The sequence below is a fragment of the Myotis nattereri genome, assembly GCF_964212035.1.
Source record: "Myotis nattereri genome assembly, chromosome: X".
NCBI classification, from domain to species: domain Eukaryota; kingdom Metazoa; phylum Chordata; class Mammalia; order Chiroptera; family Vespertilionidae; genus Myotis; species Myotis nattereri.
The window spans coordinates 55006025-55021802 of NC_138078.1; the positions used below are offsets into that span (position 1 = coordinate 55006025).

At 38.4% G+C, this 15778-nt stretch overlaps 1 protein-coding gene across 3 annotated transcripts in view; it reads left to right on the top strand.

The window, feature by feature from the left end:
• The window catches only part of CHIC1 (cysteine rich hydrophobic domain 1), a gene marked incomplete at its 5' end in the record, with an annotated part of 179617 nt that overhangs the window by 107410 nt on the left and 56429 nt on the right, over positions 1 to 15778 (top strand). For all 3 annotated transcript variants that reach the window (XM_081080884.1, XM_081080882.1, XM_081080883.1), the window contains 2 exons: positions 13598 to 13654; positions 13920 to 13979. In XM_081080884.1, the coding sequence (XP_080937010.1) occupies positions 13598 to 13654; positions 13920 to 13979 (117 nt within the window). The remainder of the gene's footprint in view (positions 1 to 13597; positions 13655 to 13919; positions 13980 to 15778) is intronic.

The following is a 15778-nucleotide window of genomic DNA, read 5'->3' on the forward strand; positions in this document are numbered from 1 at the left end:
ATTTCTCCCTATTCCACATTACTTTGGTTCATAAAGAATTCACAATTGCAAAAAAAAAAAAAAGTTTATATTTGCAAACTGTCATCCTGTGGACCAAATTTAGCCAACTCTATTTTTTTAAACATTTGAATCAGTTGCCTTGCCAGCATTTAAAAATTGGAATATTTAAAATAAAATTTGAGACATCAAAGACAAACTATCTTGTAAAATCTAAAGATCTGACGGCATTGGAACCACATGACTGTATTTCAACAATTGACCCTAGATGAGTGGCAGCTGCTCCATTTTTTTTTCATTTTTTAAAAAATATATTTTTATTGATTTCAGAGTGGAAGGGAGAGGGAGAGAGAAACAGAAACATCAGTGATGAGAGAGAATCATTGATTGGTTGCCTCCTGCACACCCCACAATGGGAATTCAGCCCAAAACCTGCCCTGACTGGGAATCGAACCGAAACATGAGCTCTTGGTTCATAGATCGAAGCTCAACCACTGATTCATGCCGGTCGGGAAACTGCTCCCTTTAAATAGGACATGTGATCTCTGGTTTACCACAGAACCATCCAGCATTTACATTATCTGCCTCACTCTGTATACCTTATCATTATAGTGCTTGACTTTGTATACTAGACAATAAAACATTTATCACATGCTGATAACCTTTTGCAAGAGACACTGTCCGTTCTGGAGCCTCAGTTTCCAGAGGGATATAAAATCAGGATAATATTACTTACTTTTAAGATCGTTATGATGATAAAGAGATTTAAGGTGCCTTACTGCTTTTTCATCCACATGGAGAAATACAAAATAAAATACAACAATTTAAGAATCTTTATGCCTTCGCTGTTGCTTCGTTATCTGTAAACTAAGTTGTAAAGACTACCGATATTCAACCAGTGTGCCACAAGAATTTTTAAAACATGCAAATACCTATGTAGTCAGGGGCAATGACCTCTTTGCCCTTAGATTGTCAAAAAAATAAATAAATAACAACAGTCAACACAACAATAGCCGTCCAATGTGAATGAATCAGAATTTTAGCTATTTTTTTATCAGATCAGCAAAAATAAATGTTTTTTGGTGTGCTACAGAATTTTAGTAATTAGTTTATGTGTACCATGAAATGAAAAGGAAGAGGGTTGAAAATTACTGGTACAGACTATAATAGTTTAATTGGAAGATGATTAGTATTTGTATAGCCCAAATTCTTTAATTTCTCAAGTGTGGAAACTGAGATCCAGAGTGGTGAAGTGACTTTCCAAGTGTCACACAGTAAATGGCACAACCAGGAAAATATTCCCTTTTTCTTGCTTTGCTTTGTTTTTGCCTCTTATAATTCTGTATTCTCTTGACAACATCATGTTTCTTAGATCAAATTTCCTATTCCTAAAACAAACATTAGGATAAGTGGTATAATAAACAGTCAACACACTTAGTTTTAATTCTTTACTGGGGGTGGGCAAACTTTTTCTTATGAGACCAAATAGTTTAAAAAAAAAAAAAGGCCAAATAGTAAATACTTTTAGGCTTTGAGGGCCAGAGGTCTCTGTTGGAACTAGTCAACCGTGCTATTTTAGTGTGAAAGCAGCACTTAACAATATGTAAATAAGTGAGCATGGCTATGTTCCAGTAAAACTTTAGTTACAAAAACAGGCAGCAAGCAGATAGTGGACTATAGTTTGCCATCCTGCTCTAGCCATCTCTAATGAGGTATCTAGATTTATGTAAGTTATGTCTGTTTCTCCACAAGATAAAATGGAAATATGATTATTCTGCCCTGGGTCACAAGGTTATTACTATGTGAACTAATGATTGTAAAATGTTTCCAAGAAAAGAACTTCTATATATATTTAACAAAAACAACTGTTTTTCTTATTTATTTATTTATTTATTTATTTATTTATTTATTTATTTATTTATTTTTATTTTAGCTAGTATACTTCCTGGACATTTTTTCTAGCAACTTAGGTGGAAGAAAAGAAATACAGGTCAAGGTGCCTTGAGCTCCTCCTAGTCTCTCTTGGCTCTGATCAGATTCTATGACTACATGATATATGAAATGAAGGTTTTGCCCAGCTGGTGTGGCTCAGTGTAATCAGGAGATCATGGTTCAATTCCCAGTCAAGGCACATGCCCAGGTTTCGGGGTCGATCCCCAGTAGGGGGAGGCAGCCGATCAATGATTCTCTCTCATCATTGATGTTTCTATCTCTCTCTCCCTATCCATTCCTGTTCTTATATTTACTACTGTGATATTATAGTCAAATTTCAGTCCTCATCATGCCACCATCCTTAAATTTGACATAACTTTTTTTTTGTTTTTTGTTAATCCTCACCCAGGGTGTTTTTTTCCACTGATTTTTAGAGAGAGTAGAAGGGGAGAGAGAGAGAGAAAGAGAGAAACATCGATGTGAGAGAGATACATTGATTCGTTGCCTCCCCCACTAGCTCTGACAGGCTGGGGATCAAACCTACAACCCAGGTATATGCCCTTGACTGGGACTCAAACCCAAGACCCTTTTGTGCTCAGGCTGACACTCTAACCACTGAGAAACACTGGCCAGGGCTGAAATTACTTTTTACCCATTTTGCTATAATATTTGCTTTCAGTCTCACAACATGAATATATTCTTTTTCTTTTGTGATTTCTAGTTTCATTCCATTGTTATCAGAGAAGATACTTTGTGTGATTTTAATCTCTTCAAATTTCTTGAGACTTGTTTGGTGGCATAAAATGTGGTCTATCCTGGAGAAAACTCCATATACACTTAAGAATAATTTATATTATATTGTTGTGGGGTGTTCTGCATATATCTGTTAGGTCTAATTGATTGATACTGTTGTTCAAGCCCTATATTTCTTTATTGTTCTGTACAGTTATTATACCCATTATTGAAAGTGAAGTATTGAAATCTCTATTATGTATTTCTCCCTTCAGTTTTGTAAATTGTTGCTTCACATATTTTGCAGGAATTTAGTTAGTTATGTTTATAATAGATTTATGTTTTATCAATATATATTATCATGGAATTAATGTTTGTGTCTCTACCCTCCCCAGAATTCATGTTAAAACCCTCCACACACACACAAAATCTGTTGGTATTTGGAGGCAGATAGTACTTTGGCCTTTGCGAGCTAACTGAGTTTAGATGAAGTCATGAGGGTGGAGTCCCCTGACAGAATTAGTGCCTTTATAAGAAAGAAACAGAGAACTTGCTCTCTCTTTCTCCACCATGTGAGAATACAGCAGGAATACAGCTGCTGTAAGCCAGGAAGAGGGCTTTCACCAGAACCCAACCAACCATGCTCACAGTTAGATTTAAGACATTCCATCCTCCAGAATTGTAAGAAGTAGATGTCTGTTGTTTAAGTCACCTAGTCTATGACATTTTGACATACTGTCCATCTTTTTCTCTTGTAATTTTTTTTACTTAAAATCTATTTTGTCTGATATTTTTATAGCCACCCCAAATCTTTTTCTGGTTACTATTTAGATGGAATACATTTTTCCATTCTATCACTTTTAGCCTATTTGTGTATTGTAACTTAAATCAAGTCTCATGTAGACAGCATATATACAGAGGCAATATCATTTTTTAAAAATATATTTTTATTGATTTCAGAGAGGAAGGCAGAGATAGAAACATCAATAATGAGAGAGAATCATTGCTCAGCTGCCTCCTACACACCTCACACTGACGATGGAGCCCGAAACCCAGGCATGTGCCCTGACCGGGAATTGAAACATGACTTCCTGGTTCATAGGTCTATGTTCAACCACTGAGCCACATCGGTTATGCCCAACATCTTTTTCAATCTGTTCTCAAAATCTCCACTTTTTTTTTTTATTAAATCTTTATTGTTCAGATTATTACATTTGTTCCTCTTTTTTCCCCCCATAACTCCTCTCCTCCCAATTCCCACCCCACCCTCCGCCCTCACTCCCCACCCACTGTCCTAATCCATAGGTGCACGATTTTTGTCCAGTCTCTTCCCGCATCTCCCACAACCCTTTCCCCCCCAAGAATAGTCAGTCCATTCCCTTTCTATGTCCCTGATTCTATTATAATCACCAGTTCATTCTGTACATCAGATTATTTATTCACTTGATTCTTAGATTCACTTGTTGATAGATGCATATTTGTTGTTCATAATATGTATCTTTACCTTTTTTTTTCTTCTTCCTCTTCTTAAAGGATACCTTTCAGCATTTCATATAATACTGGTTTGGTGGTGATGAACTCCTTTAGCTTTTCCTTATCTGTGAAGCTCTTTATCTGACCTTCAATTCTGAATGATAGCTTTGCTGGATAAAGTAATCTTGGTTGTAGGTTCTTGGTATCCATCACTTTGAATATTTCTTGCCACTCTCTTCTGGCCTGCATGGTTTCTGTTGAGAAATCAGCTGACAGTCGTATGGGTATTCCCTTGTAGGTAACTGAGTTTCTTTCTCTTGCTGCTTTTAAGATTCTCTCTTTGTCTTTTGCTCTTGGCATTGTAATTATGATGTGTCTTGGTGTGGTCCTCTTTGGATTCCTTTTGTTTGGGGTTCTCTGCACTTCCTGGACCTGTAAGTCTATTTCTTTCACCAGGGAGGGGAAGTTTTCTGTCATTATTTCTTCAAATAGGTTTTCAATATCTTGGTCTCTCTCATCTTCTGACACCCCTATAATTCTGATGTTGGTACACTTGAAGCTGTCCCAGAGTCTCCTTACACTATCTTCGTATTTTCAGATTCTTTTTTCATTTTGCTTTTCTGGTTGGGTGTTTTTTGCTTCTTCGCTTTTCAAATCTTTGCCTTGATTCTTGCGCTCCTCTGGTCTGCTGTTGGGAGTCTGTATAATATTCGTTATTTCAGTCAGTGTATGCTTAATTTCTAGTTGGTTCTTTATCACAACATCGAGGGTCTCATTAGATTTCTTGAGGATCTCAATAACTTTTCGGCGGCTTCTAGACAGTTCTTGAGAGACCTTAAAAGTGTGGTTCTGAACTCAATATCCTCCATTGACAGTTTTGTCCTGTTTCTTTGTCTCCGCATTTTTTATGCTTTCTTGGTGCACCCCCTAGTGGTCTTTGTGCGCAGTCTTGTTGTAGTTAAGCCTTGATTGTTGTAGTTAATACTAGGGGGATTTGACCTCCATGCCAACTGGCTATGAGAATCAGCTGTGTCTGCAGTGGGAAAACTTCTGTCCTCTAGGGAGGTGCTAATCTAGCCTTTGCCTGAGGCTATCTGGCAAATGGCTCTGCGAAGGGCTTGGGTGGGGCAGGTCACAAGGGATCAACAGAGCGGGTGGAGGGAGCTGTTAAGGCTGCTCTCAGTCCTGTCCCCAGAGGCTCTGCCTCTCAGAGTCCCAGCAACCGCTGCAAACCTCAAAGAGAAAGCTGCCCTCGCGTTCCGACCGATGCCAGACAGTCCCGCTTCTCCCGTTTGAGTCTGGGTCCTTAGAGACTCGCCCAGAACTGGAGCTCAGAATCTGAGACTCCCTCCCGATTGAAAACTACAACCGCACCCTCAGCTACCAGCCCGCTCCGCACCTTTGTATTTTCCGCACTGAGCCTCCTCTGAGTCTCGTATGCTGTTCTCTTTCTTTCTAGTTGAAGGATTTCCCCTCAGCCAGTCTTCCTGTGGTTCTGGGCGATGTCTGTTCCGTCTTTTAGTTGTATTTGTGAAGTGGTTGTTCGAGGCAGCTAACTCCGGTGTTTACCTATGCCGCCATCTTGGTTTTCTCCCCTCCGTTTGTCTTTTGTTCAGTTGATGTGGCACCCATTTTCCTTCCTTTAAAATCTTTCCCATTGCTTGTAAACGATCAGAAATTGTTTGCTGAACAACGTTTAATCTTTCTGCAAGTTGTTTTTGAGTTTTATATGGATCTTCATCCAATACTGCTTGTAATTGTTGGTCTTCAAATTTTTTCAGTTGACCTGGACATTCTTTGTCTTTCATATAGAAATTATTACTTTTAAAGCATTTAAACCAGCGTTCACAAGTATCTTGAGATGGAGCATGTTCACCATAAGCTTCCCGGAGTATATGATAACTTTCAGCAGCACTTTTCTTCAAAATAAAAAAAAAAGGAATGAATTAAAACTACCCACAAATGCTCTTTTTTTTGGCATGAAAAATATCTATGTTAACACCTTCAGCAAGTTTGACATATGAAGTTTTGAAGCTTGCTGTCAATACAACAAAATAACATACATATCAAATCGCATATATATCAACATATGTGTAACTCCATCTAGTGAAAAAAAAAATACGCATTATTAACCGGTACACCTGGTAGTTTGCTATCCAGAGTTGCGATCCCTCCAACTTTGTACTTCTTTCTCAAGATTGCAGTAGCTGCTCAGGTCTTTATTGGTTCTATATACAGTTTTGGAATATTGGTCTTAATCTGTAAAGTATGCTATTTTAATAAGGATTGCATTGAATCTGTAGATTGATTTGGGTAGTATGGACATTTTAATAATGTTAATTCTTTCTATCCACGAACATGGTCTATGATTCCACTTATTTGTGTCATCTTCTATTTCTTTTTTCAATGCCCTATAGTTTTGCAAGTACAGGTCTTTTACCTCCTTCCTTAAGTATATTCTTAAATATATTATTTTTTTCATTGCAATGTTAAAGTGACTTTTTTAGTTTCTTTTTCTGAGAGTTCATTATTGGTGTATAAAAATGCTATCAATTTCTAGATGTTAATTTTATATCCTGCTACTTTGCCAAATTTGTTTACTAATGGTAGCCATTTGGGCAGGTGTGAGGTGATACCACAGTGTATTGGTGGAGTCTTTAGGGTTTTCTATGTGCACTATCATGTCATCTGTGAATAATGATAGTTTTACTTCCTCCTTTCCAATTTGGATGCCTTTTTCTCTTTCTTGTCTTATCACTGTGGCAAGTACTATGTTGAATAAGAGTGGTGAAAGTGGGCAACGCTGTCTTCTTCCTGTTTTTAAGGGAAATACTTTTAGTTTTTGCCCATTGATTATGATGTTAGCTGAGGGTTTGTCATCTATGGCCTTTATTATGTTCAGGTATGTTCCTTGTATTCCCAGTCTGCTGAGAGATTTTATCATAAATTTTTGCTGGATTTTACCAAATGCTTTTTCTGAATCTATTGATAGAATCACGTGATTTTTATCTTACATTTTGTTTATGTGGTGTATCACATTTATTGATTTGTGAATATTGTACCAACCTAGCACCCTGGAATATATCCCGCTTGATCATGATATATGATCTTTTTAATATATTGCTGGAGATGCTTTACTAATATTTTGTTGAGGATTTTAGCATCTACTAGTATGATCATCAGAGATATTGGCCTGTAATTTTCTTTCTTTGTAGTGTCTTTATCTGATATTGGAATTAGGATAATTCTGGACTCATAAAGAGCTTATAAGTCTTCCTTCCTCTTAAATTTTTTAAGATAGATCAAGAAGGATAGGTGTTAGTTCTTCTATTAATGTTTGGTAAAACTCACCTGTGAAGCCATGTGGTCCAAAACTTTTATTTGTTGGGAGTTTGTACATAACTGCTTCAATTTATTTAGTTGTTATTGGCCTAGTGGTCAGATCTGATTCTTCCTAATTGAGTTTTGGAAGATTGTATGTTTCTAGGAATTTGTCCATTTCACCCAAGTTGTCCATTTTGTTGGCATATAGATGCTCAAAGTATTTTCTTACAATCCTTTGTATTTCTGTGATGTCAGTTGTTACTTTGCCTCTTTCATTTCTGATTTTATTTATTTGGGTCCCCTCTCTTTGCTTCATTTTTTTTTTTAATTCTCACCCAAGGAGTGAGGATATTTTTTCCATTGATTTTTAGCAAAGAGCAGAAAGGGGAGAGTCAGAGAGGAGAGAGAAACATCAATTTGAGAGAGAGACATCAATTTGTTGCCTCCCACATGCACACTGATCTTCCTGTGGCGGGGATCAAGCTTGCAACCAAGGTATGTGACTTTGACTGGGAATCAAACCCACAACCCTCCAGTGTACTGGTTGATGTGCTAACCATTGAATTGCTTGTCAGGGCTCTCTCATTGTTTTTTGGTGTTTTTTTATGAGTCTGGCTAAAGATTCATCAATCTTGTTTATCTTTTCAAAGAATCAGCTCTTAGTTTCATTGATCTTTTGTATTGTTTTTTAAATTCTCTGTGTCTTTGTATTGTTTTTTAAATTCTCTGTGTCATTTATTTCTGCTCTGATCTTTATTTCCTTCCTTCTTCTTCTGGACTTTTGTTGTTGTTCTCTTTCTAATTTTTTTTAAAATATATTTTATTGATTTTTTACAGAGAGGAAGGGAGAGAGATAGAGAGTTAGAAACATCGATGAGAGAGAAACATCGATCAGCTGCCTCCTGCACATCTCCTACTGGGGATATGCCCACAACCCAGGAATATGCCCTTGACCGGAATCGAACCTGGGACCTTTCAGTCTGCAGGCCGACGCTCTATCCACTGAGCCAAACTGGTTTCGGCCTTTCTAATTGTTTTAATGTAGGGTTAAATCATTTTTCTGAGATTTTTCTTGCTTCTTTAGTTAGGCCTATAAAGTTATGAAATTCCCTGTCAGGACTGCTTTCACTGTGTCCTGTAGATTTGGGGTTGTTACGTGTTCATTTTCAATTGTTTCCAGGAAGTTTTTCTTCTTTGATATCATTGGTAACCCATTCATTGTTTAATAACATGCTATGTAGCCTCCATGTGTTTGAATGTTTTTGAGATTTTTATTGTAGTTGGTTTCTACTTTTTTTGCCCTTATGATCTGAGGAGATTCTTGATATTATTTCGATATTCTTGAACTTGTATAGACTTATTTTGTGTCCTGACATTTGGTCTATCTTTCAGATTATTCCATGTACACTTTTTTTGCTTTGAAGTGAAATACTCTGAAGATCCCAATTAAATCCATCTGATTTAGTGTGACATTTAAGGCTGCTGTTTCCTCGTTACTATTTTGTCTGAAAGTTCTATCCATTGATGTCAATGTGGTATTAAAATCCCCTACTATGACTGTACTGCTGCCAATCTATCCCTTTATATCTATCAAGATTTGATTTATATATTTAAGAGGATGCAAAAATGTTTACAAGGGTTAAATCATCTTGTTGGATTGAACTCTTTATCATTATCTAATGTCCTCCTTTTCCTCTTATTATAGAATTTTTAAAGTGTGTTCCGTGGGATATAAGTACTGCTACCTCAGCTTTTTTTAATTTCCATTTTTAAGATATGTTTTTTCCCATCTCTTTACTTTCAGTCTATGTGTATGCTTTGTTCTCAGGTGGGTCTTTTGTATACATCATATATATGGTTCTTGTTTTCTTATCCATTCTGTCACTTTATAATTTTCATTGGAGCATTTAATCTATGTACATTTAAAGTCATTATTGATAGGTACATATTTATTACCATTTTATTCTTTAAACCTATGTTCCTCTCTTCTTCTTAAAGAAGATCCACTAACATTTCATGTAATATTGGCTTGATGATCATGAACTCCATTAGCTTTTTCTTGTCTTAGAAACCATTTATTTCTCCTTCAGTTCTAAATGATAGGCTTACTTGGTTAGAATTGTCTTGGTTATAGGTCCTTGGTTTTCATCATTTTGAATATACCATGCCAATCCCTTCTGGCCTGAAATGTTTCTTTTGATAAATCAACTGACAGTCTTATGGGAGCTCTCTTGGAGATAAATAACTGTCTTTTTCTTGGTGCTTTTTTTTTTTTCCAATATGTTTTTATTGATTTCAAAGAGAAGAAGGGAGAGGAAGAGAGGGATAGAAACATCAATGATGAGAGAGAATCATTGACCAGCTTCTTCCTGCTCAACCCCTACTGGGGATCAAGCCTGCAACCTGGGTCTGTGCTCTGACAGGGAATCAAACCATGACCTCCTGGTTCATGGGTCAATGCTCAATCATTGAGCAACAGTGGCCCAGGCTCTCTTGATGCTTCTAAGATTCTCTCTTTGTCTTTAACTATTGCCATTTTATTTATGACTAGAGGCCTAGTGCACAAAATTTGTGCATGGATAGGGTCCCTAGGCCTGGCTGGCAATCAAGTCCGATTGGGGCCTTCCGTCCCCTGGCTGCCAGCTGCCGGCCAGGGCCTTCTTTCGTTCTGTGCTGCCCCCTGGTGGTCAGTGCACACCATAGCAAGCAGTCAAACTCCCAAGGGGACAATTTACATATTAGCCTTTTATTGTATAGTATGTTCTTTGGTTTCATCTTGTTTGGGACTCAGCATATTCTGAACTTGTGTATCTTTTTTTCTTTAGCAGGTTATGGAAGTTTTCAGTCATTATTTCTTCAAATAGGTTCTCAATCCCTTGATCTCTTTTCCTTCTGGTACTTTTATGATATAGATCAGCCGTGGGCAAACTACAGCCCGCGGGCCGGATCCAGCCCGTTTGAAATGAATAAAACTAAAAAAAAAAAAAAAAAAGACCATACCCTTTTATGTAATGATGTTTATTTTGAATTTATATTAGTTCACACAAACACTCCATCCATGCTTTTGTTCCGGCCCTCCGGTCCAGTTTAAGAACCCATTGTGGCCCTCGAGTCAAAAAGTTTTCCCACCCAATATAGATGTTGCCACCCTTGATGTTGTTTCAGATGTCCCTTAAAATATCCTCGTTTTTTAAATTTTTTTTTCTTTTTGCTGCTCTGATGGGCATTTTCTGCTACCTGGTCTTCCAAGTAGCTACTTTAGTTCTCTGGTTCGCTTAATCTATTTATTCCTTCTAGTATGTTCTTCATTTCAGTTATTTTAGTCTTCATTTCTGACTGGTTCCTTTTTATGTTTTCTGTATCCTTTTTTATCCTTGCTATCTCCTTGGTGAAGTTTTCGCTCAATTCCTTGTGCATCCTTTTAACCATTCTTTTGAACTCTGTATCTGGTAGATTTCTTGCCTCAATTTCATTTAGCTCTTTTTTTGGAGATTTCTTCAGCTCTTTCATTTGAGGCATGTTTCTTTGTTTTCCCATTTTGGCTGCTTCTCTTTTCTTGTTTCTATGTATTAAGTAGATCTGCTATATTTCTCGGTCTTGGTTGAGTGGCCTAATGTAGTAAGTGTCTTGTGGGGCCATCTCCCTGACCACCTGAGCCAGGACTGTTTCTTGTATAATTTATATGAGCCTTGATTGCTGTTGGCATGTCCATGGCTGCTATTGACTCTAAAGCTGGCTGGCTGTGCAGATTTGCCATGATCACAGAGTATGAGCAGCTGAGCAAGGTCTGATCGCACATTGCATAATTTGCCCCAGCACATTCCTGGTGCTGGCTGAGAGCTCCCTTTAGGAGTGGCACTTACAGAGTTTATCAGATGGTGCTCTGTTAGTTCTGTTGTGCTCTGTGAGCTCTGTTGTCTTCTGTGAAAGGACTCCAGTGCAGGTCAATATCAGATGCTTCTTGTGACCAGCTGGGGCTACCTATTATGAAATATAAAGCCAACTGCATTTGTTAGCTGCCTGTTCTTAGCCAGGGTGCATGTGAAGTGAGAAGGGCCAAACTGTGAACCTAGGCCTGCTGCTTCCTGTACCAAGCCTGCAGCAAATGGCCCAAGGCACCCCAAGACCCACTACTGCCTGCCAGCTTCCCATACATCTCAGCCACTGAAATAGCATCAGGTGGTACTTAGTGAGTCACCATGGTGGGGCAAGTGGTGTTTGCCAGGTTAAAACAGTTTCAGGCTTGGTGCCAGTGTTGGGTTTGAGGCCACTCAGCAAAAGTCTCAGAGTACACAAAAGCCAGCTGTCACCCACCTGGGGCATGTGGAACTTTGTGGTTGGGCAGTTTCAAGGAGCCTTCAGAATGGAGCTAGGAAAGTTCACCAGGCTAATGCAGATTAAGATATTGCTGTGTGGCGGGAGGGCTCAACACAAGAAAGTTAATGCCTGTTCACAGTGGAGGAAGATGGCTCTAGACATGAAGCCATACAACGTTTCTTCCTGTATATCTCACCCCCTCAAGAATCAGTGGAATTCCTCAAGCATTTTTTAAGAAATACTATAATGTGGGCCCAGAGTGGTTGCTACTGACAATGCCTCGGGTCTTGTGGGAATTGGGTAGGGTGGGGCCTTAGAGAGTCACCAGGGTAGAGCTAGTATAACTCACCAGGCTAATACCCAGTGGGGAGAGTCCTCAACCCAGGAAAAGATGCCTGTGGGTTGCACAGGAGGAGGATTCAATTCAGGGACATTGGCAGCTGTCCCTCTGGCCCTCATGTTAAAATCATACAACTTAGTATCTCTGTATGACTCTGGGGCCCTGCCGAGCTGCCATCTCTCTGCAGGAGCCCAGGGTGGATCCCTTCAAGCAAGTGTTTGTGTGCTGTCTTTTTAAGATGACACCTGGATTTTCACCAGCCTTCTGTCTCACCTGAATGGAAGGAATCCCCACTGATTTTCACAGCCATTTGTTATGTGGGCTCTTCTTGCCGGCATTGGTGTTCTGGGTTTAGGAGCCCTGTTTTGGGCTGAGACCCCCTCACTTTTCAGGGGGTCTGGGTTTTTCTTTGTGGAAAGATTTATAATTACTAATTCAATCTCTTTCTTTAACTATCTGAATTTGTTTAGAGAGATTCTTTCAAGTGCAAGGCCCCCACGGCTAACTCTAGCTGGTAGTGTTGCTGATCTGGCCCACTGTAAATGTGCTGAATACAATTGCTATTGGTTGTTAACTTACGTAGGTGAACAGGTAGAATAGTTTCTTGTGCTAGTGCTTTGGAAATCATTTCAAATATAGCCTTATATGTAAATTATATGTAAATAGTTTTAAAATGTAACAATGCCTATTAGCTTGTTTATCAGAAACATTATAAAACTCTTTAAATAAGAATTCAAATGCCTAGAAATATTTTATTTTAATGTTTTCAAAGGTTTTGAAAGCTTTTTTTACTCCCTACAAAATATATGCACTCCAAATGGAGAAACTCAACCTCTGTTCTTCTGTTTACTACAGTGCTGTTTCTCTATATTTTTCCCTCTAAATACAAGTTTTCTCACTGGCTGTTTTTAAGATTTTTTTTTCAGTGGAAATTCTGATATATGTTGGCTTGCTTTACTGAACCTGTCGACCTGGACTGACTACTGAATGCCAAGCATTGTGCTAGGAGTTCTGATAGAAAAATTTTCTGAGAGAAATCATATTAGCTTGGCATATTGCATGTATATTGAAAAAGTAACCTTGTGGAAAAATATATGAAAATGTAGATTACATTCATAAATAGACTTCTAGAAGTATTAGTAATGTTTCACAATAATTCAGTGAATGGACTCACAACACAGGGTAATTTGTATACATTTGCTTTTGAAATGCATATATTAAAATCTCACATATGCAAGTGTGTATGTGTATGTATATATGAAGGAGGGAGGGAATGCAATCTTATTATAATAACCACCTGAAATATTGCTCCTCTTTTGGAAGTTTCTGTCAATTACATTGTGGGGTTTTTTTCTAATTTCTAATAGAAAAACAAGAGGAGAAAATAATGGGATCTTACAAATAAGCAGAAAAATATAGATACACATAGTTTATAAAGTTCCCTAAGTCATCTTGTAACAAAGTCTTGATTTTTACTCTTAGACCAGAAGATCAATTCAGAAGTTATTAGAATGGGAAAATAACAGATTATATCACAAGGTAAGAAATTTAAGCAAATAAGTACCCTATTTATATACTTGTATTATTAAATTGAAAAAAAAATGAGAATTTTTCAGGCCACAAAAGAATGGATTAGAGAATTAATACTCAATTTTCAATGTATATTCTTTAACAGGTATTTTTAAATGCTATTTTTTTTTATCTTGTACTTACTCTTGGATTGTTTTCAGTGATTTATTCAAATGTATTGGTAATAATTAGTATAAATTGATAACAAAATTCTTAACAAACTGTACTTTCTTAGCTTGCTTTACACTGGAAGTTGACTAAAAGGAAATGTGAAACTAGCAATATGATGGAGTATGTAAGTATGCAGTTGTTTTTTAATTAAACTATTGTTGATCCCATCCTAATTGTTACATTTTACTACATTTACCATATGTCAAATCATCTTTCTACCTTTTTTCTCCTCAGGCTGAACTTTAATCAGTTAGAACATAGAGGTTTTCTCCACCTTCTTTAGCTTTGTAGCCAACATAAGATATCTTGAAAGCTAGCAGTTATTTAGAGCTTAGAAAAATCTCAGCTAGTGTGCTCAGGTGAAAATATTGCACACTGACCTGGCTGATGTGGCTCAGTTGGTTGGGCATTGTCCCATGCACCAAAAGGTTGCTGGTTCAATTCCCAGTCAGGGCACATGACCAGGTTGTGGGCTCGATCCCCTGTAGGGGGTGAGCAAGAGGCAGCTGATCAATGTTATGCTCTCACATCAGTGTTCCTCTCTTCTCCCTTCTTCTTTCTCCAAAAGTCAGTAAACTATTTTTTTTAAAAAGAAGCCTGGCCAGTGTGGCTCATTGGATAAACATAGACCCATGAAACCAGGAAGTCATGGTTTGATTCCTGGTCAGGGTACATGCCAAGGTTGTGGGCTCCATCCCCAGTAGGGGGCATGCAGAAGGCAGCTGATCAATGATTTTCGTTCATATTGATGTTTCTATCCCTCTCTCACTCTCCCTTCCTCTCTGTGAAATAAATAATATCATAGTTTTTTAAATAGTTAAAGTTTTTTCTAAAAAAAGCAATGATTGTTTTTTAAAAGAAGAAAATATTGCACAACTTTAATCTTTTAACATAGGTGCAAACCATTGCATATGGTGTTGGCTGCAGCTGTAATCTTGTTGAAGCCTGCTTAATATAGGAACTGATTTTTGGATTCATTTGCCTGCCTTTTTTTTTTCTTAGCTGACATTTTTTTTAGTAAAGAAACTGTAGTTTCTATATTTTTTACTGAAACCTAGGCAATCTTAATCATAAAACATAAATTCACATATAGCCAATGTGATAAATTCAACATCATTAACATTAAAAAGAATATGAAATTTATTCAAGTTTCAAGTTACTGATATGCAGTATATCCTATATAATAAAGCGGTAATATGCAAATTGACCATCATGCCCTCGCACAAGATGGCTGCCCTTATGTGGACACAAGATGGCCGGCAGGGGAGGGCAGTTGCAGGTGATCAGGCCTGCAGGGGAGGGCAGTTAGGGGAGACCAGGCCAGCAGGTGAGGGCAGTTGGGGGAGATAGGGCCAGCAGGAGAGGGCAGTTAGGAGCAGCTGGGCTGGCAGAAGAGGGCAGTTGGGGGGGACCAGGCCTGCAGGGGATGGCAGTTAGGGGTGACTAGGCCTGCAGGGGAGGAAGGGTAGTTGGGGGGGTACCAGGCTGGCAGGGGAAGGCAGTTGGGGATGACCAGGCAAGCAGGGGAGGGCAGTTAGGGGCAATCGGGCCAGCAGGGGAGCAGTTAGGCATAATCAGGCTGACAGGGGAGTGGTTATGGGGGGATCAGGCTGGCAGGCAGAAGCGGTTAGGGGCAATCAGGCAGGCAGGCAGGCAGGCGAGCAGTTGGAAGCCAGCAGACCTGGATTGTGAGAGGGATGTCTGAGGGGTCCCAGATTGGAGAGGGTGCGGGCTGGGCTGAGGGTTCCCCCTGCCCAGTGCACGAATTTCATGCACTAGGCCTCTAGTATTTCATAATAAACATTCCATTTCCATTGCCAAAATAAGGATTGTTATGGTATCTTTCTCCACTTTGAATAGTTTTTTGAGGGAAATGTACAAATGACCACAAATCTAAAATCTACTATTATACATTTACATATT